The sequence below is a fragment of the Cryptosporidium sp. chipmunk genotype I genome, assembly GCF_004936735.1.
Source record: "Cryptosporidium sp. chipmunk genotype I strain 37763 chromosome Unknown contig_2, whole genome shotgun sequence".
In the NCBI taxonomy this organism is placed as follows: Eukaryota; Apicomplexa; class Conoidasida; order Eucoccidiorida; family Cryptosporidiidae; genus Cryptosporidium; species Cryptosporidium sp. chipmunk genotype I.
Genome location: NW_027125624.1, coordinates 7,501 through 29,141, shown reverse-complemented (window position 1 = coordinate 29,141; position 21,641 = coordinate 7,501). Strand labels below are relative to the sequence as shown.

The 21,641-nt window shown below is 31.5% G+C and overlaps 15 protein-coding genes across 15 annotated transcripts in view; 8 read left to right on the top strand and 7 right to left on the bottom strand.

Annotated features, from left to right (window-relative positions):
* Positions 1-52: 52 nt before the first annotated feature.
* Positions 53-1,831, top strand: ELE39_001791 (family Mg2+ transporter; the record flags this gene model as incomplete). The annotated part of the gene is made up of 1 exon (XM_067345514.1): positions 53-1,831. One exon carries the CDS (start codon positions 53-55, stop codon positions 1,829-1,831), a length of 1,779 nt encoding a protein of 592 aa, XP_067199402.1.
* Positions 1,832-1,845: 14 nt separating this feature from the next.
* Positions 1,846-4,278, bottom strand: ELE39_001780 (tRNA pseudouridine synthase D family; the record flags this gene model as incomplete). Its single annotated transcript, XM_067345503.1, has 1 exon — positions 1,846-4,278. One exon carries the CDS (start codon positions 4,276-4,278, stop codon positions 1,846-1,848), a length of 2,433 nt encoding a protein of 810 aa, XP_067199391.1.
* Positions 4,279-4,449: 171 nt separating this feature from the next.
* On the bottom strand, positions 4,450-6,069 carry ELE39_001769 (translation initiation factor with PINT domain; the record flags this gene model as incomplete). Its single annotated transcript, XM_067345492.1, has 1 exon — positions 4,450-6,069. One exon carries the CDS (start codon positions 6,067-6,069, stop codon positions 4,450-4,452), a length of 1,620 nt encoding a protein of 539 aa, XP_067199380.1.
* Positions 6,070-6,507: 438 nt separating this feature from the next.
* Positions 6,508-7,434, top strand: ELE39_001758 (uncharacterized protein; the record flags this gene model as incomplete). The annotated part of the gene is made up of 1 exon (XM_067345481.1): positions 6,508-7,434. One exon carries the CDS (start codon positions 6,508-6,510, stop codon positions 7,432-7,434), a length of 927 nt encoding a protein of 308 aa, XP_067199369.1.
* Positions 7,435-7,486: 52 nt separating this feature from the next.
* Positions 7,487-8,761, bottom strand: ELE39_001747 (U2 snRNP auxiliary factor or splicing factor; the record flags this gene model as incomplete). Its single annotated transcript, XM_067345470.1, has 1 exon — positions 7,487-8,761. One exon carries the CDS (start codon positions 8,759-8,761, stop codon positions 7,487-7,489), a length of 1,275 nt encoding a protein of 424 aa, XP_067199358.1.
* A 59-nt stretch (positions 8,762-8,820) lies between these two features.
* Positions 8,821-9,363, top strand: ELE39_001736 (uncharacterized protein; the record flags this gene model as incomplete). The annotated part of the gene is made up of 1 exon (XM_067345459.1): positions 8,821-9,363. One exon carries the CDS (start codon positions 8,821-8,823, stop codon positions 9,361-9,363), a length of 543 nt encoding a protein of 180 aa, XP_067199347.1.
* A 28-nt stretch (positions 9,364-9,391) lies between these two features.
* Positions 9,392-11,302, bottom strand: ELE39_001978 (ubiquitin-activating enzyme e1b; the record flags this gene model as incomplete). Its single annotated transcript, XM_067345701.1, has 1 exon — positions 9,392-11,302. The coding sequence occupies one exon, from the start codon at positions 11,300-11,302 to the stop codon at positions 9,392-9,394; it is 1,911 nt and encodes a 636-aa protein (XP_067199589.1).
* A 70-nt stretch (positions 11,303-11,372) lies between these two features.
* ELE39_001967 (major facilitator superfamily) lies at positions 11,373-13,100 on the bottom strand (the record flags this gene model as incomplete). The annotated part of the gene is made up of 1 exon (XM_067345690.1): positions 11,373-13,100. One exon carries the CDS (start codon positions 13,098-13,100, stop codon positions 11,373-11,375), a length of 1,728 nt encoding a protein of 575 aa, XP_067199578.1.
* A 142-nt stretch (positions 13,101-13,242) lies between these two features.
* On the bottom strand, positions 13,243-13,974 carry ELE39_001956 (proteasome regulatory subunit; the record flags this gene model as incomplete). The annotated part of the gene is made up of 1 exon (XM_067345679.1): positions 13,243-13,974. The coding sequence occupies one exon, from the start codon at positions 13,972-13,974 to the stop codon at positions 13,243-13,245; it is 732 nt and encodes a 243-aa protein (XP_067199567.1).
* Positions 13,975-14,116: 142 nt separating this feature from the next.
* ELE39_001945 (dynactin subunit p62) lies at positions 14,117-15,502 on the top strand (the record flags this gene model as incomplete). Its single annotated transcript, XM_067345668.1, has 1 exon — positions 14,117-15,502. The coding sequence occupies one exon, from the start codon at positions 14,117-14,119 to the stop codon at positions 15,500-15,502; it is 1,386 nt and encodes a 461-aa protein (XP_067199556.1).
* A 902-nt stretch (positions 15,503-16,404) lies between these two features.
* ELE39_001934 (uncharacterized protein) lies at positions 16,405-17,211 on the bottom strand (the record flags this gene model as incomplete). The annotated part of the gene is made up of 1 exon (XM_067345657.1): positions 16,405-17,211. The coding sequence occupies one exon, from the start codon at positions 17,209-17,211 to the stop codon at positions 16,405-16,407; it is 807 nt and encodes a 268-aa protein (XP_067199545.1).
* Positions 17,212-17,958: 747 nt separating this feature from the next.
* Positions 17,959-18,390, top strand: ELE39_001923 (uncharacterized protein; the record flags this gene model as incomplete). Its single annotated transcript, XM_067345646.1, has 1 exon — positions 17,959-18,390. The coding sequence occupies one exon, from the start codon at positions 17,959-17,961 to the stop codon at positions 18,388-18,390; it is 432 nt and encodes a 143-aa protein (XP_067199534.1).
* Positions 18,391-18,541: 151 nt separating this feature from the next.
* On the top strand, positions 18,542-20,371 carry ELE39_001912 (uncharacterized protein; the record flags this gene model as incomplete). The annotated part of the gene is made up of 1 exon (XM_067345635.1): positions 18,542-20,371. One exon carries the CDS (start codon positions 18,542-18,544, stop codon positions 20,369-20,371), a length of 1,830 nt encoding a protein of 609 aa, XP_067199523.1.
* A 54-nt stretch (positions 20,372-20,425) lies between these two features.
* On the top strand, positions 20,426-21,031 carry ELE39_001846 (uncharacterized protein; the record flags this gene model as incomplete). The annotated part of the gene is made up of 1 exon (XM_067345569.1): positions 20,426-21,031. One exon carries the CDS (start codon positions 20,426-20,428, stop codon positions 21,029-21,031), a length of 606 nt encoding a protein of 201 aa, XP_067199457.1.
* A 63-nt stretch (positions 21,032-21,094) lies between these two features.
* Positions 21,095-21,641, top strand: part of ELE39_001735 (uncharacterized protein) — a gene marked incomplete at both ends in the record, with an annotated part of 876 nt that continues 329 nt past the window's right edge. The window contains one exon of the mRNA XM_067345458.1: positions 21,095-21,641. This exon is cut by the window's right edge and continues 329 nt beyond it. Coding sequence (XP_067199346.1) covers positions 21,095-21,641 — 547 coding nt within the window.

The following is a 21,641-nucleotide window of genomic DNA, read 5'->3' as shown; positions in this document are numbered from 1 at the left end:
TTTTTTACGGCGCCTAAGTTAGATTTGACTATTAATTTTAGAAATTAAACATATGTCAAATAATGTCAACGATAGTTTTAGGGAGATTCAACAACCTCCTTCCTCATATCTTGTAAGCAAGGATTTAGATGCAATAGTTGTTGAAGAGAGTATGGAAATATTTGATGATGGAATTTATGATTCAGAAACACAAAAAAATGAGGATTCTTCAAAAGAAATGTTGGAGAATGTTGACTTTTTAGATAGAGTAGTTGATCAGTTTTATGGAAATGAAAGAACATCAGGTATTCGGAAAGTAAATGATGAATTGGATGAAGGGGATCCTCTTTTATTTCCAAATAACATGACAAGAAATACAGAAATAACAAATATAAATAAAAGGCATAAAATAATAAATAACGATCAAAAACTTGGTGGAAGTAGAGAATTTCTTGATGCAATCCAAGCTAAGACCAGGAAATACATAACTTTTGAAATTGGAAGAGGATATAAAAGATGTTTGCTTTTGCAAACTGGCGAGTTATTAAGATTGGTGCACTCGTACAACAAAGAGTGTTTATTACAGGACACCGTACCTGGTGCTTTAAAACTTCGTGATTTGAGACAAGTTGTAAGCATGGGTAGTAGCCAAAGACCTTCAATCGAAGTACGAAGAAACTGTATTTTAGTTAATGTACCACACTTTAGAGCAATTATTCTTCATCAAAAAGTTCTGCTAATTGCATCAGGATATTCAAGATCTCCTCTTGAATATCCAAGCAGTGGAATTAACTACAACTACTCTTGTGGAAATAATAATAAATCCGAAAAGAAAGAAGACTTTTGCAAAGAACAAAATAATTGTATTAATAAGAATACATTTTCACTTAATGATGCACAACTAGAAGTTCCAGCTCCGTATTCGTCTTCAATTGATGTTCCAAATTTTCCAAACAACTATCAATGCAAAAACGATGTTATAAATGAAGTAAACTTTGATACCTCAATTGCAGTACAGTTTGACTCAAGTAATATTAACAGCTTTCCAAAAACTGGGATTGAATATATTCCGATTGAAGGCTTGTCTGATAAACAGATATATTCAAGGAATTGCCAGTTTATTCCTCCTGGAATTGAAGATGGATTTCCGTTATTAAGAAAATTAGAACACATTTCCGGTATTGAAAGCTCAACTCCATTTGAATATTTGGTATTGGAAACTATTCTCGTAGAATCATGCAATATCATTAACCGGCAAGTCAGGCCGATCAGAGATTCAGTTTTGTTTATACTTGACAGCTTTCCAGGAAGGAACCGGGAAACAAGAAGACTATTAGACGCAGTTTCAGAGCTTAGAAGGAGATTAAATGCAATAGAAGAGCTTGCGCAAGGGCTTTTCAAGGCGATTACTGAAATGCTCGGTAACGAAGAAGATATGCAGCGGCTTGAAATTTCATTTTATTGGAGTAGACCAGAAGCGTGGGAATACCCAAAAAACACTCCATATCACGAAGAAGTAGAAAATGTTCTTGAGTGCTATGCACAAGAAGTAGAAATGATGTTGCAGCAGATAGAGTCAATAGGTGAATCTTTAGAGGATGCTCTGGAAGTTTTGACACTTGAGCTTTCCTCATTAAGGAATTCAATAATGAAAGCTGATTTAGGACTGTCAATCATCGCAACAATTGTTGGTTTTTGCGGTTTTTTTGCTGACTGTTTTGGAATGAACCTTAGAAATGGACTTGAAGAAGTGGGGCCAGCGTTATTTTGGTTTATTACATGGGGACTAATCTTGTTATGCGCTGCAGGAGCAATTGTTGTGCTTACAACATTTAGAAAGATAGATTTATAGTTAAGTTTAATTTATTAAAATTGTTGCTTTTCTGACGGAGAGTTTCCTAAAAACTCTCTTAGTGCCATTGTTACATAAGATGATTTTGGTAGCTTACATGAAAATACTAATGTGTTCACCTGCGAGTCTCCGTCTTCATTGTCGCATTTGTAACTCAATACTTCAGGCGATAATACAGGTTCTATTCTTCCCAAATTTTGTCTTAATTCAGAATGAACAGTTAATATATCAAGGTCACTTAGAATAACCTTGGAATCAGGGAATTTGTTCTCATCATCATTTTTTTTTTCAATAATATTAAGCCCTACATAATTAATATAATCTGGGACTACTAGGATTTTCCTATATGCGCCATTTATCCCCATGCAATTTCGTTGAATACTCATCCCCATAAATTTCTTCATTAATTCTTCATATTTTTCTTTCATTATTGGTGGGTAAATAACGTCGTCGCCAGGTAAAGTAAGTACTACATCTTGGATTGTAAACTTATCCAATTCTGATTGGCTCTCTAGCACAATTACATTTTTTTCACTAAATATTGAATCTTCGTTTTTGTTAGAATGCTCGTTTAAATTTGAAACCATGACTAGATCGCCAATCACTGGATTCTTGCCAAATTTTTTTATTCTTTCACTTGCAATGATGTTGAAAAAAAGTGACTGTAGTGAATGTATATAAAGGGAGTAAGAGTTTTTTGGTAGTAAATTTATACTTTCTCTATATATATCTTCGTTAATTTTACATATAGTATTACTTTGAATTTTCTTTTTTGCTTTAATAAATTTATCCAATATTAATTTCTCTAGGTAGGAATGGTTCGATAAGCTTTTTCGATATTCTTCAAAATCCTCATTTATTATTTGATTGTAAAATTCTTTCTTTTCTGCTGAATAACTGCTAATTTTTTGTTCGTCAAATCCAAGAATTAAATAGAAAGCTTTTTTCCATTCCTTTTTTAATAATGAAATACCAATTTTATAAGTAGGGATTTCACTTGTTCCAAACCTTTGTAACCCAAAGTAATTAATAAAGCCTGATGATTTAACTTCTCCAATTAATTTATCAATCACCTTCAATGTCAATTTCTCATTTGCAGATTCTTTCTGTAAGTTTGCATTTGAAATTTCTAAATCTCTAATTATAACATGAAAGAGGTTTCCATTTAAGTCGCCAATATTTATCTGTTTATTTTCATATTTAAAATCAGAAATCCTAATATTGCGATCCCAACTCTTGGAAGCTGTTGAATAAATTAACTGATCCTCCAAAACTCTATAAGCTGAAGCTCTTTGCAGTGTAATACCCCTTCTGTCTTTTAGACCTGCTATTCCAAAGAATTTATGGTTCCTCTTTAAACACTTTGAAATCATATTTATCGCATCTGCTGTGTCTCTATTTTCTTTGTAAATAGTAAAATGAATATAATCTGGAATATTCGGATTCCACCTTTCATTGCTTCCCAATGTTAAATTCACCTTGGTTTCTGTAATTAACTCCGGTTCAGCACATTTTAATCTTTGTTTTTTACAAGCTGGAGCGGTATTTGTTGCTATTTCATTTTCTTCTAAATTGTATTGACGATTATCTATATTGGCCTGTATATTTTGCATTACATTCCGTAACGAGTAAATATAGTCATTTGATGGTCTTAAAACAATTATATCAAATTGCCTCTCGTCACAATCATGGCTTAATACTTGTCGTTTAAAATTTTTAAGGCAGTCAGATTCTATTTCATTGACTTTAAAGAATTTTGAAATTTCATTAAATATTTCATTAGATATAGAAATATCTTTGTACTGAAATGACTTCATTTGATTTAAAGTATTGTTGTATTTTGAGTTTTCAAGAGTTTGAGATGTAATGAACGGAATAAATTCCTTTATTAATTTATGAAATTTTTTTCTTTTTTCTTTTTGAGCGTTAATGGAATATTTGTTGCTTTTAAGCTCGTTTAAGCTATTATTAAGTAATAAATTATTTTCTGCAGTAATTTTATTCAGGCAGGAATAATATAATTTGATTTTTAACTCAAATATACTTTTTAAATTTCCTCTATTATCCAATTTAAACATTCTATTGCTTAATGAACTGTTGTTTGTAAGTTTTTTTATTTCACTTAAAATAGTAATAAATGTTATTAGATTGTTGATGCAGTATTGAGATATTCCTAAATTTTCCAAATTATTGATTAGTTCAGGGCTTATAGTTATATAAGTACTGATCAATATATTATCTCCGGAAAGTATCTTCTTTCTTTCTTGAATTTCCTTAATTATATCATGCTTATTTCTCAATGAAGAAATACTGCAAACATTACCGTTATTTTGTATTTCATGGACATGGAAGTCCTCAAAGTACTTCTTTATAGTCCCTTTTAACCTAATATCTGATGATCTAATAAACTCATCTATTCCGTATTCATTTTCGATCGATTTCCGCATTTTGTACAAAATGACAATTAGTAATATCACGCGGTGGTCTCGCGCGTAGAAATTAGGAAAAGCAAATATAGTAATTTGATTAAAATAGTGAATAAATTTAGTGGAAAAACTAAAGAAGAATTTATACAAAAGTGAAGTTTTTGATTATGTGAATTAAAATTTTAAAATCGATCATATCTGTTCTCTCTTTTCCGATCTATTAGATTGCTTGTTAGACTGCACTCTCCAATTTTGTTTATTCTTTTGAGAATTATTGTAATTGAATGAAGGGTTGTTGCTTAAGTTTTGGATTAGGAGATTACTTCTAAATAATATGTTCCTTGTTTTATCTGAGACTAATTGAGACGGATTATTACTCCTATCAATCATTTCAACTCGATTATGCTCATAATCAAGTTTCCCATCAAGATGAACATTTCTAATCAAATTAACTATCCAGCGCTCTGCCTCAATGCTGGTCATAGATAATTGATTCGATATTACATTAAGGTCAATTGATTTATGAATTCTACAATATATTTCAAAAATGAGGAGCCTTGCGTTTTCCTCTATGTACTTTTGTAACGGGTTTAAGAAAAAATCACCCTCAGTCACAGAGCTAAAGCGATTAAGAATCTTTTGAGAAGACTCAAAATCAAAGTTCACAAGCAGATTGAAAATAAGCTCTGTAAAAATATCTTTATATTTATCTCTATTCAATGTAATAATGTTTACAATACTATCCAAAATATCTCTATTTCGCCTCATTATTATTCCAAAACAAGCTAAATATCTTATTAGATGAGGACAGACAGTTGAAATCACCTGAAAATTTTTTTCAGAAACAAACCAATCAAGAAATGGGCCCCAAACATTGGCGTTAACATTTACGTTTGAACAATTAGAGTTGCTATTATTTGAATTTGAAGAGTTTTGTACACTATTTGCGATGTTTTGCCCATTTAAATTAGTGAAGGACTTATTGGCAGAAAAATATGATTCCCGGAAATACTGTGTAAATAAAGGGAAAAGGGACCAATGTACGAGCCAACTTTTGTATAGGTAAACCTGAATGGGATTTATTTTGTGAAATTCTCTCGATAATGTGTCATCAACTAGTTGGAAATAATTAAGATATGCTGCTGGTTCAATAGGATCTGAATATTTGGATAAATTAGATACGATACCATTAGCAATCGAACCAAAATAACACTCCACCCTCATTATTAATGGAACCTCGATATTGGTACAATCTGGAATAATTTTAAGAATAATATCTAGTGTATTTTGTGACTCTCTATATTTTCCAGAAAAGTAAAATAGGCGTGAAAGGCGAATTAACATTTGGACCGGATTAGATGGAAACAATTGGGATTCATTTTTTACATTTTCGAGATCATTATTTGATGAGCTAGCAGATGAATCATTATCATTTTCCAAATACCACTGCTGTAACTCAATTAAAGACTTTCTTTTTAAACTCCTGCTAGATTCATCATGGGTTTCCTTCCATTTTTTAAGTGCGGCTATCAGAGTACTCAAGGACTTTGATATTGATTCAAGCTTTGTCAAAGTACAATCCTTGTTAGATAGCTCTTCTGCTAAAATATGAGGATATAATTCATTCATATAATCATACAAATGCGTAGTTTTTAAAACATCTATTTCAGCTGACTTGAGAGATTCCAAATCATAAATTTTCATTTCCTTAAACCATCTTACCAAATAAAGTAGCATCTGGGAGTCTAAATATGGTGAAACCAAGCTATTTATGTCACCATTCACGATATCATTGTTGTTTGTAGTGTTCATCTTTACTGAACAATTCTTTATGAATTGGAATCGATTCCTACTTAATATTCAATTGAGACAACGCGCCAAATAATTGCGCTATCACTGGCCTTTAATCTTGATGAATTAAAACTCTGTTACAAAATGTACATGCAGATGATGCACTTTCACCCATGCAGATAATTTAAACCAATTTAGTGTTAGATGTTTCCTATTAATCTAAGTCCTTTTTTTTTTTTTGCGGTAGTTAGAGACGTATATTCGGTACCCACTGCATTTGCAATCATTGCAGCATCCATTTTTATCACACAAAAATCAAAAAAAACTAAAAAAGAACTTGTAAATTGTAATTATAACAAAATTGATATTTTTAAGTTGATCTAGATGATATTATTTTATTCAATAGATTTGATTTTATTTATCATACTTGATGTAATAATACTACAACAAGCGTTAAAGATGAAATCGACATATTATTCAGAAATGAGATTCACAAGCATGTCTTCTATATCTCACCGTACAAGAGTGTGTTTTATTCTACTTTGTTTATTAGCTAATATAACGAGGACAATTTCAATCATTATTTTGGATCTTACATTGCCAATTGTCAGTGAATACAGATTTTTTTTAAAAAATGAAACAAATATTGAAGAGTGGTCATTGGATTTGTTAAGAACATTACCATCTCTGGTATATTTATCGTCTTACTCTGTAGTTGTACTTTTTTGGGCTCACGTTTATTATACTTCGATTTTAATAAGTACTCCACAAATGGTTTCGTTTTTCATTGTGATAAATACAATAATTTATGGCTTATATATTATTGGAGTGGTCATTTCACTTTTTAGTAATATTTTTAGCTTTGTCACATTTTCGACGTTTCTACTTACAGTCTCGTATATTTCAATCTCAATATCAATGCTCTATTATGGAATAAAAGTCGTTTCACATTTAACCAGACGTGCTGCAAGTGGTACTATTTTGAGATATAACGTTATACAGCGTGTTCTATTTCTAACAATATTCTGCCCAGTACTATTATTTATAAGGGGGGTTATTTCTGGGGTGCAGTTTATTTATAGTGTTGTTGGAGTTCCAATTTATTTTAAATTATTGGACAAAACTCCTATTGGAGATTCATTAATATTCATTCTAACAGAACTATTCCCTTCAATAGTTATAGTAGTATCATTCTGGCAAAAAATCTCCCCTTCAACCCTAACAGTCTCAACTAGGGGTCTCGGTTTCACCTCAGGGATTTTTAGTAATATACAAAATACGAACGAAAATTTTAATACACGTCACTCATTCCATTTAATTCAGAATATAAACGCATTGAACAATATTGATGAACTGGTAAGAAAGAAAGGTAGAGAAATAAGCTAATAAACATTTTTTTTATTCTGTAAAAAATACTCATAAAATTAAATAAAGTTAACTAAGATAACTTTTGGTCTTCATTACAATATGAAATTATATTATATTCATGTTTTAAATACTTTTCGAGTGGATAAAAAGTTGCAGAAACAGTTTTAATGCTATCAAATACTCTTCCATTAAATTGGTATTGCGCACGTCTTGCAGCAGTAATATCGGAAAAATATATAAACACTTTACCTGCTCCACTGTAGTTATGGAATTCTCCAATAACTTTGGGTCGTGGGCAAAATATCTCGAGAATAGTTCCATATACTTCTGCTTCAGACCTAATTGAGTCTAATGTGGAGTTGTATATTTCATCATCAATTAGTTCTTCAGGAAGGAAAATGTTAAGTAACTGAATTATTTGGCTAGGCGTTTCCCCAATTTGTTTAGAATATTTCATCATTAATCCAAGTACTGGAATGCTAAAAACACTGTAAGTCATGCTTGTAGGGATCTCTGAAATGTGTAAATATTCACTATTTTGGATTGCACTAGAATTAACAGAAAAGTTAGATGAATTAGATTGACTGTTGTTTGAGTTAGAGTTTGCTATAATCCCACTTCCAAGATATATATTCCAAATTCCACTTTTGGTTGATTCTATAGGTTTTCCATGAAGTAAGGCAATTGCCTTTTTACAAAGCGAGCCTTCTTCAAACTCAAAGCTTCCGACGCCTTTTTGAATTCCTGTAATTGGGTCACATATTATTGTTAGATACTTTAGCTTTCCAATATTCTCTAGTTGTTGCCTAATTTTCTCTTCATTGATATCAGTAGGTAAGTTTTTTAGTATGCATTTTGCATTTTCTTTGAAACTATCGAGCTGCTTGATTCTTGGAATGATAAATCTATCTAAAGCTTTGTCACTGTCAAGATTTGAATATCTAGCTGGCCTTCTACATAATAATTTGATATTCTGCGAAGTAATAATAAGCCCATTTAATTTCAAACAAATAAGAGAAAATAAACTCGAAGTAAAAGTTACACAGAAAAGTTGATTCACTTGAGTAGAATTTTCCAAATTTGAAATTAACTCAGCAGAGCATGGTGAGTATGGAAGGCCAGATTCGACTGCTTCTATTATTTGGTACTTTTCAAGATCATTAGATGCCTTTCCCAAAATGGTAAAAATAACACCAGTCAAAAAAATATTAGCAGTTTCAAAGTCAAAAACATGAGGATCTGAACCAAATTCTACAGTTCTACTCGTTGACTCAGAGTCGTCTATATTGCTTTCCCATCTAGTTCTTTTAGGTTTCGTTTTGTTTACATTAATTAATTTATCCATGAATTTAATAATAAAATATTTAAAGCGGCTTGAAATTCACTTTTCGGGCCTTAAATAAAATGAAGAAAAATCCAGACGATTTAGAAAATTATTCAAACCATATAAACAAAAAGATAACTAGTTCGATAAGCAATAGTATTCGAATACTCCTGAATAAATTTGACGTGGAGTTTGATGATCCTAATATATTAGAAACAGCTACGGAGGCATACATTAATTATATTGAGTTATTAGGAAAAATTTCATCAAGCGTCGCAATCGCAGCAGGCAGAACACAAGTAAACATTGTAGATATAAAGAAATCAATTAAAAGCCTAGATATCAAAAGATATGAACAGGTATTTTTGGATAGTGAACTAGAAAGCATTATCAATAAAAAGAATGACTTTGGAACAAACTTCTCAAAGACAATTATACCTGATGTCTGTACAAATGGTAATTCTCTATGGAAGAATGTGTTGAATGATACTAATAACCCCAATAAAAAAGGTCTTGAGCCAGAGTTATTTGAATTTGTTGACTCGATACCTAAGCATATACCTGATTTTTTACCCATTTTCCCACCTAGGCTAGACTACTGTGATAAATTTATGAGCAGCTAGTACTCAAATTGAAAAAGTTTAGAATAAATTATCTTTTTTTTTTGGAACTATTTTCCACATTTTCACTTTTTTCAGAGCTTCTCTTTCTTATTGAGGAGTTATTGACTGAATTTTCTTGAAATTCAGATAATATTTCGTTATCAGAGCTTTCTGATTTTAAGTAGTCGCTAAAGCAATCGCTTGAAGAAGTTTTGGAGGATTCTATTGCTATCTTAAATGATTCCCCGTTTTTCTCATATATTTGAGAGCCTTTTTCTGAATCTATGGTGTTTTGGTCACAGATATTAATTATAGCATCACATTGGAATTCTCCACACGAAAAGTCTGTAATAGAAATCATACAACCATCAGTGAACCTCCAGTGCGAAAGAGATTTTCGAGAACTATAATTGAAGAACTGATCTTCCTCTAATAAATCTGAATCCCAAATACATTTTCCATTTAACTCAATAGAAGGCTCAGAAAGTTTTAAATGCTGACAGATAATCCCGTTTACAAATTCCATCAAATTCCACTTATCAAAACTACCAATCTTTATTTTAACTAGTACTTGAGAACAAATTAAACATTTTGAATTGCATTTTTCAAGGTTTTCGGGGCAAATAATAAATCTACCCATGGGTAAAGACCTTATCCACACGAATTTGTTCACAGATAGCAATTTATTACGAGATAATTCATCATCTTTCTTAGGAATAGTTAAACTCGATAATTTGGACCCCAAAATAAGTAAAAGTTGTACGATTTGTACTCCCGAGACAATGGCATTTGTTGATGCAACTGCAGGGATAATGGATCCTGCAATTGATTGGCAAGACCAGCGAGATTGTAGAGGAATATGAAAATTATGAGATCTCAAATTGGACGCAGCTGAAATAAAATCCATAGAATCTTTATCATCCTTATCGAAGCAAAATGAAGATTTGCCAATTTCATTCATTCTATTTGTAATAATTCTATATACACTATTAAAAAATAACTCAGCACTTTCCTCAACAGAGGAGACCTTTTGCTCAGAGTTTTCTAAACTATCTTTTGAAATTGATTTCTGATTAATGTAATTTCTTTTTTGAATGCTCTCCCAGGATATTGGAACAGGGATTTTTTTATTGTTGCTGATGTATATTTCTTCGTTCTTCGCTAATGAAGTTACTTCAGAATAGAACAAGAAGTTGAACATATTTATTATATAGTTTTCAACAAATTTTTCTGCCTCATTTTTTTTTAACTGTTTTAGATAATCCAAATCTATCTGAACCTTTTTTGATATATCACTCAATATATTATCGGAATCTTCTTTTTCATCGTGCCTAACTCCAAAAACAATCTCAAAAAGATATTTAGACCAAGCAATAGAGTGTTGAGGTTTATCTGGGACTGATCTAATTGTACAAACTGGAAATGATTTTTGAGTAGGTGGAGGATAACATTCATAACACCTTGAGATTTTGGGAATTATTGGATGAACCTGCCCATTATAACCTGCACTTCCTGAATCAATTAACTCGATATTGAGTGCTAAACAGACTCTATTTACATAACTTCTCGCAGAAATATTATCGAGCGCATTTAGAACAACATCAAATTGACTGAAAAATTCCGTGTTGTAATCCATGATATTCCCTACAATACCTTTTATATTCGATGCTGGTTGATTATTAAAGTAGCATTTGTTAAATAATTTTTTTGCTTCTAATGCAACAACAGTCGACTTTTTCATCCCTACATGTTTTCTTCGAAAAAAAAATTGTCTATTTAAATTACTAATATCTATTCCATCCATATCTATGATTGTAATGTTACAGAAGCCACTAAGAACCAAGTCCTTCACAAGCTCACACCCAATTCCTCCAGCCCCAACAACAAGTATTTTAGCTAGCTGTACCTTGAAGAATAGTTCTTCACCGAGTACTTTTTTAACATTTTCAAACGGGTTCATTATAACTTTAAATTGAATTAATTCGCAGTATTATCGCGGTAAATTTATTTTTGCCTTTTTATAGACGAAATTATCTAATAAAGAGCTGCTTCGGAATGTCATTTTGATTTGTAATGATAACCTTTTTTTTTGTTAGCTTTGGTGGTATTAGGCAGTTGAAATAACTGCAAAAGGTTGCCAGTGAATAAAAAAAGCATGTAGGTAGGGAAATATACAGCATTATTTTTACCCCAACTTCAATAGGATTATACCTTCTTTTAAGCGCACCAAAAGGGAAGTATTCAATTATATCCATGATTATTCCAATTATTACAGGCGATAAAAGAAAGCCTACAAAATTAAAAGAAAATTGTGCAATGGCTGATGCAAGCTGCCTTGTTTTGCTTGCTACACTTTTCATTATTACAATGAGCGACATTGGTAGTGTGCTGGTAAGGAAAAACAATACAATGATCATACCCCAAAAAAAACTGATATAGGAGCGAGTCTGAGCCACTGCCATTGATGTAATAAATCCAACAAAGGAAAATAGTGTACATAGTGTCAGTATAAATCCGAAGCCATTTGGATGACGGTCATTAATTAAGTCACCTGTAATACCTCCAATATATACTCCAAGTGTTGGGCCTGAAAGGTAAATGCATGCGACTGAAAACACGGATGTAATTCTGTCCACTTTAATAATTTCTACAAAGTATTGGTTTAACCAAAATAGTGTGCATGTTGTGAAGCAGTAAACTCCACAAACTGCAATAGTTGAAAACATAAATATGGGGTTTGTACAAATTTCTCTAATTTCAAAACTTTTTGAAGAGTTGGGATTACTCGATTGAGATGGAATTATTAGTATACTAGATCTTCTTAGTTTACTGTTTCTCTTATTCGAATTGCTTTCATCTGGTAATAAGTTATTGTCAGTCGATCTTCGTAGGTCAACACCTGAAACAAGAAGCCCGGTAGTTTTGGAATATTCAACTTCGCTAAGATACTCCTGATCTCCGACATCCAAAATTTCTCCTGGAATAAATAACAATACAAGTATTATTGGGATGATCAGTGCGGATTGAATAATAAAAGGCCCTCGCCAGGAAATGAATAAAGAGTTGACCTTTTCGCTGAATGACATGTAGTAAATACCAATATCTTCAGCAGTAAAACAAGTTAGGACCCCTCCAAGTAAATATCCGAAAAATACTCCAATCATACTAAACAACTGTTGGTATGCAAGCCATGTGGTTGTGCTAGATTGAGGAGAAAATCTCTCAACCCATAAGGGAAGGTAAACAATTGAAAAAGCTTGGAAAAACCCAATAAAGAATCTAGATGCATAAATCTCTGCTAAAGTTAAGGATTTTGATGAATAAATTCCACTAATGATCACGCATACTAGCGAGCCGATGAGTAACACCTTGGACTTCAATACTGGCAAAAATAATCCAGTTAATAGACAACCAACTAGAAAACCCATATAGGCCATTGAACCAACAAAACTAGATTGTGCATATCCTACTCCGAAGCTTTTCTCTATATGCTCAAGATTGCATGCAACAAATCCATGATCCAAACAAAGGATTGTTGAAATAAGTATACTTAAGAGAAAAGTTATCTTCAATAGTTTTGGATTGAATTCTTTACCTGTATTTTTATTAGATATTGAAAAATCCAAACCATCGTTTGTTATTTCCCCTTCAAAAAGTGATACATATAGTCCTTGCAAAGTAGGAAAAGATGTTCTTCTAGATGATCTTCTTACAACAGATAAATAAGAATTATTATTATTATTAGTATCAACTTCCATTTTACAGTTTGAATGATTTTTTGAAACTAAAGATGCGTAGATTTCACAATATTGTGCGCCCCTCACAACAAATTTAAAGAAAATACAAATGAATGATAAAGTTAGTGTGAATATGTTTGATCTACAATTTAAATTAAGCCTATTATCTAGTTTTATTCTCATTTTCAGCAGCAATTTTTGATTCAATGGCCGAAACAAGCATATCTGTTTCTTCGTCAGAGAGGAAATTACACCCTTTTTTATCAACGATAACAATTTCCATATTTCTTGAACCCGATTCAACGACTTCGAGTAGTGCACTTATAGCTAAGTTAACGGTTTCTTCCTTTGTCATATCTTGCTTATAGTTCTTTTCGAGAAATTCTTGCACAGTCTTTGAATTTTGTCCTACTGCTTGTGCCTTCCATTCAAGTGCAATTCCAGAGGGGTCTGTTTGATACAAACCTGGCCTTCCATCATTATGAACGCCTGCAATCAAAGTGGATACTCCAAAAGGCCTAACGCCTCCCCTATGAGTATATTTCTGTTGTTGTTGCGCAGTAAATCTTGATATATAATCTACTGGTGGTGCGTCTTCTATATTCAACCTATAGTTTTGGCATTCTAGTCTTATTTTATTTACAAGAACTCTTGCGTCAGCATGGAGCCCAGCAAATGCAAGGCAAGTACTATCATCAACTAATAACAATTTCTTTGCGCTCCTAGGATCTTGGAGTTTCGCAACTGCCTTTCTCTCAACTGCGAGTACTACGCACTCTGCCCCACGCACTCCTATTGCACCATATCCCTTTCGAACTGCCTCCATCGCATATTCTACTTGAAGTAAGTGACCATCCGGAGAAAATACAGTTATCGCTCTATCATAAAGTGACATTATTACATAAAATGATAAATTTTTTTTTTAGAAAGAATGATGAAATATTTGTTGAAATTAAGTGTTAATTTTTTGCGGTATTATCTTTTTCGTAAAGCATTACCCCTCAAAGCGAAGTTGTGCTTAATTTATTAGAGAATAAATGCATAATTCAAACTTATTGTATTTGATAAGTGGTGAGTATCATGATCTAATTAACTGTTATTATTGTGAATCATGTAATAAGTTAATATCTCAAGAGGAAGTAAAAATTGAAATAGATACATATTTTTGCCCCAGCTGCTTAGAAAATATTCCTTCAAGCGAGGCTTTTTCAAGAAATTTTAGATGCGTTAATTGCCATGATTGCCCTAAATGTATGGCAACAATTTCTACAAATAAATTAGATTTAGGAATTGAGACAAACGAAAACAGTGGAAGAATTATGCAGTATTCTTATAATTGTGGGTATTGCCATTTTTCACTAGATGTAAATCATGGAATGAATATTGGAAGTGAGACCAATGAAAAAACGATTAAGGAATCTAACGATGGGAGCCAAAAATTGTTTGTAAATAAACAAAACGACACTTTTTCTCTTCAAGAATCAAATTATTTATCTTTAATTACCGATAAAGTAAAAAATTCAGCTATTAAACATTTTGATCCAAATATTACAAGTGGCATGACACAATTAAAAAGTATTAATGATGAACAGAGTGAATTGCATCCTGCATTAAGAATTTTAGAAGAAAAACATGAAGTTTCTACAAGTTTACTAAAAAAAAAAAATATTTGGCTCAATTTTGATGAAATGAAATGCTTTTCAAATATCAGAAATTCACTTCCGACTTGTCAGAAAAAAAATAATTTATCTTATAAACAATATCTAAATAATCCAGATATTATTAATTCAGTTTATCTATCATTAAGAACAAACTCAAATAACCAAACAAAATTATACCCTTATATGAAAAAATTGTCTGTACAAATTTCCAAAAGATGTATGGAATGCAAACGCCTTGTAATAAAACCTCAATTAAATCCATTATCTCAGCCACCATTTAGAGTGAATTTGAGCGCAAACTTGTTCCTACCAAATTTCAGAATAGTTTCAATCAAGAATAATTCGTCTAATAATCGTTCTTTTACAAAAATTGTGAGAATTAGGATTGAAAATTTAATGGACAGGCAAGTCAGAGTCGATTTTCTATCAGAAAAAGACCAGAATGAACAACTTTCTATAGGAAATTCAAAAAAATATTCGATTTTCCAAATAGAACCAAAAAGTTTTAATATCGAACCTAAATGGGATCCTTTATTAGAGCAGCAAGACCAACAATCAAATAGTTTGGTTCATGAGAAACGAAGCAGAAACAAGAAATATTTAGATATCTTCATTTGCGAATCTGAAGGTATTCGGGAGAATATGGAATTGGAGCTAACTGCTTTTACAAATTTTCAATCCCCCACTGGGAATGAGTCTACAGTTCAAATTAAAATAGTTGGCAATGCAAAAATTCCGAATGAAAACTATACAATTAATTAATAATCTGCAGTGCGTTTCTGACGCTTTTTATATATAATAACTACAAACAATGCACCAATAGAAACGAATAATATTGCTCCACATATAGTAATAATTTTCGTGTTAGACTCATTTTCGAAGTTTGTGGGGAGTTTCCCGCCACCCCTTTCTAGCTCTATAGATGAAACTAAAGTTCCTTTTTGCCCGGAAGTTCTAAATGTTACAGCAGATGTATCATATGGCGATGAATCACTTTCTTCTTGCATTTTTTGAGTCATTGGGACAGCATAAATACCAGGCAAGTTGCCTGGTGCCATATTTTCGGCTTCATTTGCTTGAGCTGGACTTTCTTCTATATCTTCAGGATTTGATATTGACATTGTCTCAATAATTTGCTCGGTCGGATCAATATGTCGTCTTCCTGCCGTAGTGAAACATAGAATTCTACTACTTTTTTTTCCGCTTGGGAGTTTACATTCTTTTTGAGACTCTGCCCTTGGTAACATTCTAAAATTAACAGCTTCTAGCGAAAGCCACAAAAAATCTTCGCACTGCCTTCCGCATCGGCTGTAACATTCTGAGCACGCATCTGGAGTAGTTGGATCACATCCATGCAAACCATAATCTTCGCAATTGGGTATTTGTCTGTCGAATTGCTTCTTTGCTTGGTCTTCTAATACTCGGATCTGTTTGCTTTTCTCTTTTTTTCGTTTAAAAACATTTTTAAGCCTCCAACAATTTACATCTGAGTTGGAAATTAAAAGGAGAATAATTATTCCTGCGAAATAATAACCCACCTTGAGACTCATTTCTTTAAGCTTATATTTACAAATGCCTTCATAGAAATAAAGGATTATTCAAAATGCACACCAATAACACACAAGAAAGGGTGAGAAAATAAAATTCGAGAACAAAAAAATTATTTATACCTTATTTTCTACGTAGTTTTTAATTTTGTTATATGCATTTGAAAGAATGTGAAATGCATCTGCAGATCTTGGATGAACATTTTTGTCTGGGTGAATTAATCTTGCCTGTGTACGGAAATAAGTATTAATTCTTTTTAAAATAGATATTTTATTTTCCGGTGTTATTATATTTGGTACTTGAAATAGTTTATATGGTTCGTATTCAAACTTTAGAATGTACGTTAACGCATATGCAGTTTCATAAGAAATATTAGGATAATTCTCAATACACTGCTGCACCTCTGAATCAATGTTCTGACACCCATTATTAGTACAGGATTTCATTTCAAATAGCTGCTTAGCTTCTGCAATGAGCTCTCCTTGCTTCCTACGATATTCTTCTTCTTTTTTTATATCTAGTTTTATCGCGTTATTTCTATATTTAGGTGACAAGTATTTTTCAGAAGAGCATACTCTACATCCTCTTGATATATCTTTCATAGCATATATGAGTTTATGGCCCATGTTACATCTTAACCAAATTCTCATTCCTTCTAGAGTATTTGTACCTTCAATATAGTCTATTCCAGCAACATTTTTAAACTTAGTATGAGACAATTTTTCCATGATTTTTTTCTCGATTTCTAGACACTCCGGACATTTCTGAGAATTCCTTCCCCCTTTCCAACCGTGAAAGTTGCAAATATATACATTAGCTCCTATTGCATTTACCTTTTGAATACTAGGTTTGTATTTAAAACTTTTAAACTCTGGTTTAATAACTGACTTGCTTCTACACCCATAAGGTTCACCCTTATCCATATTATATACAAATAAGTTATAGTTCTGAATAAATAAGCACTCTACATAAGTTTCTTTTGCCTTTCAATCAAATAATTATACAGGTGAATTATTAGAAGATGTGGCATACCGCCATACGTTTACTTGTTTATTAAATCTTTTACAATTATTTGTAATCGCCTCGCATAAAGTTAAACTAAGTTTAAACTGTTTATATATAATTGTTGATTCAAATGGATATGAAAGAAATTAAAAAAAATATGGAATTAACTGTGGAGGAGTTTATTCGGAAACAAATTTGTGAATATGTAAGTAGTATTAATTCGTTTTCTATTATTGTAAATCGATTTTTTTAGAACACAAAGTTAGATGAAAGACTAAATTCTTGTGCAAGGGATATCAATAAAAAAATACATATTGAATGTGAACCAAAAAATGGAGTTTAACTGTTCATTAGTTAACGTACTTGATTCACTTATTTAACATTCAAAAACAGATGGCGCCTATAGTGTTATTAACATTTTCTTGGGTTATTTAATATTCTAACTGCAAATACTTTTTTTACTCAATATTTGTGTATAAATATATATATATATATATATATATATATATACATATATATATATACATATATAAATTAGTAGCTTTTCAAAATGGAATATGAAGTGTTCTTTGGCTGCAATTGTATTGGTATATTTATCGTAACCTGCATTTTTTTGTATCATTTTTTGTCGTCTAATGTTCCAATAGAATTTACTAAATTGGAGAATGAGTAAAGATGAACTAAAAAAAATTGACTCCTCATATAACAACGTTAAAAAAAAACCAATAAAGTTATTAAGACATAAGAACTCTGATTCAAAGCCCGAAACAAGGAATTGCGAGAAAAACGTTAAAGACCAAGCAATTAAATCAACAAATGATTTCAAGTGCGAAAAGAATTGTTTTGCAAGTTCGATCAATCCTTCAGCCCTGAATAGCGACAATATACTTCTAATGTCAAATTCCACTATTGGAATAGAAAAAACTACAGTGTATACGAAGGCGGAATTATCTCACAAAGAAGCACAAAGAAAAAGGATCCATAAACAAATTGAATCCCGTGCATCTTTAACACACCGTCAAAGAGTCTCAAAGTTTAATGAAAAGTTATCCATGTTGCCGGAGCACTTTGATATACCAAAGGTTGGTCCAGGATAACCATATTTATTAGATTTCTTTAATGTTAAGCCCAAGGCTATATTTTTCCTTAACTCAATTTTTTGTGTATATGTTTGGCGCATGTATTTTTTTCCATTTATTATTTTTTTTATAATCCAAATTTATTAATAAAAAGGAGAAATAATGAAAAATGAAATCTCTTCTTTTCGTCTGTGAAGACTCTTATTCAATAGATCGTAATTCTAATCAGAGGCTCAGACCCGGCGATAGATGGTTTTTTGGTGAAACTGAAATAATCGATAAACAAAATAGCACATTAAATATCCCGTTAGATAATCATAACTATAGAAAGTTTAAGCTTGATCACATCATTACATATGATTTTGATGAGCTGTCTTTAATCGCAAATAACTTGGCAGAGCAGTGTTTTCTGAACAACTCTAACAACTTGGTAATTTCAACTTCATATTCATTTGGTAATAATTGTCCGTTATTGCTTGAAGGTTTTTACAATGATGATAATACTCTAGTTGGTCCAGGATTATTTTTATTGTTATCAAGAGGTATTTTATCAACTATACAAAACCAAAATGAAAGTAATAGATTTAGTTTGTATTGCTCTTGGAGTGGTGTGTTGAACAGTGGGGAATTCACTGATATGTTTGAAGATTTGAACAAAGAAAAAGACTCGTTTGATATGGAAAATCTATCTCCAATTAGTGGGGAGTTTGGATACACCAGCATTTTTAAAGTTGAAAGTGTGAATTCACTTGCAGCAGCAATAAATGTTAAACGAAAAGCATCTGATTGGAAGGATATATGCCATTATATATTTACATTTAGGATATTCAAAGATTTTAATGAAATGGAATCTGGGAAAAATAATCAAATAGGTTCTGTATCTCTAGTATCACTGGGCGAAGGTATTAAAACAAGACTTTCGGGGCAGATAAGCCCATGGAATGTGTTGGAAATGGCTATGAGGGAATATAAAAGCCCTGCTGAATCAAACTTTTGCATGCTTCAATTTTCACGTTTTATAAGTTATTATTTTGAATTCCCAGATTTAATTACAATAATATATAGATTTCCATTTTATATTAACCCAATGAAGCTAAGCCATGGCAAAGAAATCAAGTTTATTCTTAGTATGATGCTTTTCCATCAATCGCTTGTAAACTTTATTTCATTAGAAAATGAAAATGCTAATTGCATGCCAAAAGATAGCTATATTCTAGGCCCTAAATCAATACTTTCTAACTGCTCAAATACGGAAACCCGGAATTCAAAATATTTGGAGGATTTTGGCTATGACTCACCAATTCAAATTGGTTCATATAAGCCATTTTTTTTCAATAATGAATTAAATGACGCACCAATACCACCACCCAACCCTGTATCAAAAAATGAAAAAATTGATTTAGAATTTGAAGAGAATTCATCTAAACATAATGTTTTTATAGAAAATGAGTTTGCTCTAGCAAAATCCAAGATTGACGAAATATATTTGGAAGAAAATATCTCAAATTTACCAACCCAAAAAAACTTAAAATATGAACACGATGTACTTATAAAGGAAATTAAAATGCTGGAAAATACTATATTGGATAAAAACGAGATTATTATTAGATTAGAGAAATTAATTGATGCAAGGGATCAAATTATTAAGCAAAATCAAGAAACTATAATGTTACTCAGGCAAGATTTGAATAATGAAACTACGAAAGTTAAGGAATTAGAGCACAAGATAAAAACGAACAAAGGAGATGGTTTTTCAAATCATTTTATGCAAAATAAACAAAAATTATCGTTACAATCTCAAAGAGCAAGACCTTCTACTGCAAACGGTAAGCTAGTTAGCAAAAATTTGAACCATTGCAACGATATGAAAATACCTATAAATACAGCACAAAGTAAAGATGAAAATAACGTATTTCAATGTACCAAAGATCAAACCTTACTAAGTCCTGCTCTGACTGGTGTAGCAAAAATGGCACTTGAAAAATTTTTGAGAAAGTGATCAACTTATAGCGCGCAAGTTTTTTCCACTTGTGTATTTTATTATTTTAGCATAATGAGTGATTCAGATAGCAATACAGTATTGTCAAAAAGAATTTCTAAAAGATCTTCTAAATCGTGTGTTAATATTAAGAGCGAAGAATCGGATTCAGAGTTTTCGGATAATGTACCTTTAAATAGTAGAATTAAGAAGAAAGCTCAAGAGAATAAGAAAACGGTAGCAAAAACAAAAAATAGCAAAAAAACATCCAAGAAACCAACAAAAAAACCCGAGCCTGCTCCAAAGTCCTCAACTAAATCAAGGAAGAAGCAATCTATAAAGAAAGAGGAGGATTCAGAAAACGATGATATTAACAAGGATATTAAGAAACAGTTTAGAGACGGACAAAAATACATAACGCCTCCTAATGGTGATGCCACGAGAGCATTTTATGAATCTCTTTACAATGAAAATCCATATAGTATTATCGCATTGAAATATTGTGTCGAAAATGGAATATTAATGGGAGCAAAACACGTAAATGCATATAAAAGACTGGAGCACCTTAAAGAAAGTGGCTTGTTGAAAAGATCTGTAGGAGGAATTCAAAATGAAGCTATTGAACTCTTAAAGCGCTTTGATAGCAAAAATGGTGGTTTTTCAAAGGGTTGGGACCACTAATATAATGCCGTTCGGGCACATCTAGTATATAATTAGCTTATCCAATTAGTTAAGATTAATAATATGAATGATAAATTTGTACTAGAAGTTGATAGAAACGATAATTTGGTTGAATTTGTAAGCTACATTCTAAGTTCGAAATCCTCATCTGTTCCTAAATTATCTCTTCCAATATTGGATAAAAATTATGACTTACCTCAATTTTTGAAACCCGAAAGGTTATTTGAAAGGCATCAAAGAGATAAAAAAATCAAATTTTTAAATAAATGCCTTCAGATTGCACCATTACAGCCGGGGAAGTCTAATAAGAGGCTTATATTTAGATATTCTAATAGAAGACCGGAAAAATCCTCACATGTAAACTTGTTAACTGATAAAAAGAATTTAAACTATTCAAATCAAGGAATCAATTCAACTTGTAATTTTAACTTTGGCCCAATAGGCAAAACCATTACACCATTAAGAGAAAGGGTTTGTTCAGCTTGTAGAATGAATTCTTTATCAAGGCATAATAATCAAAAGAAAAATATACATGCAGAAAAAAGTCGAAATAACACTCCGAACTACTCAAAAATTACCTTTCAAGATAAAAAAACATGTGCAATAAATG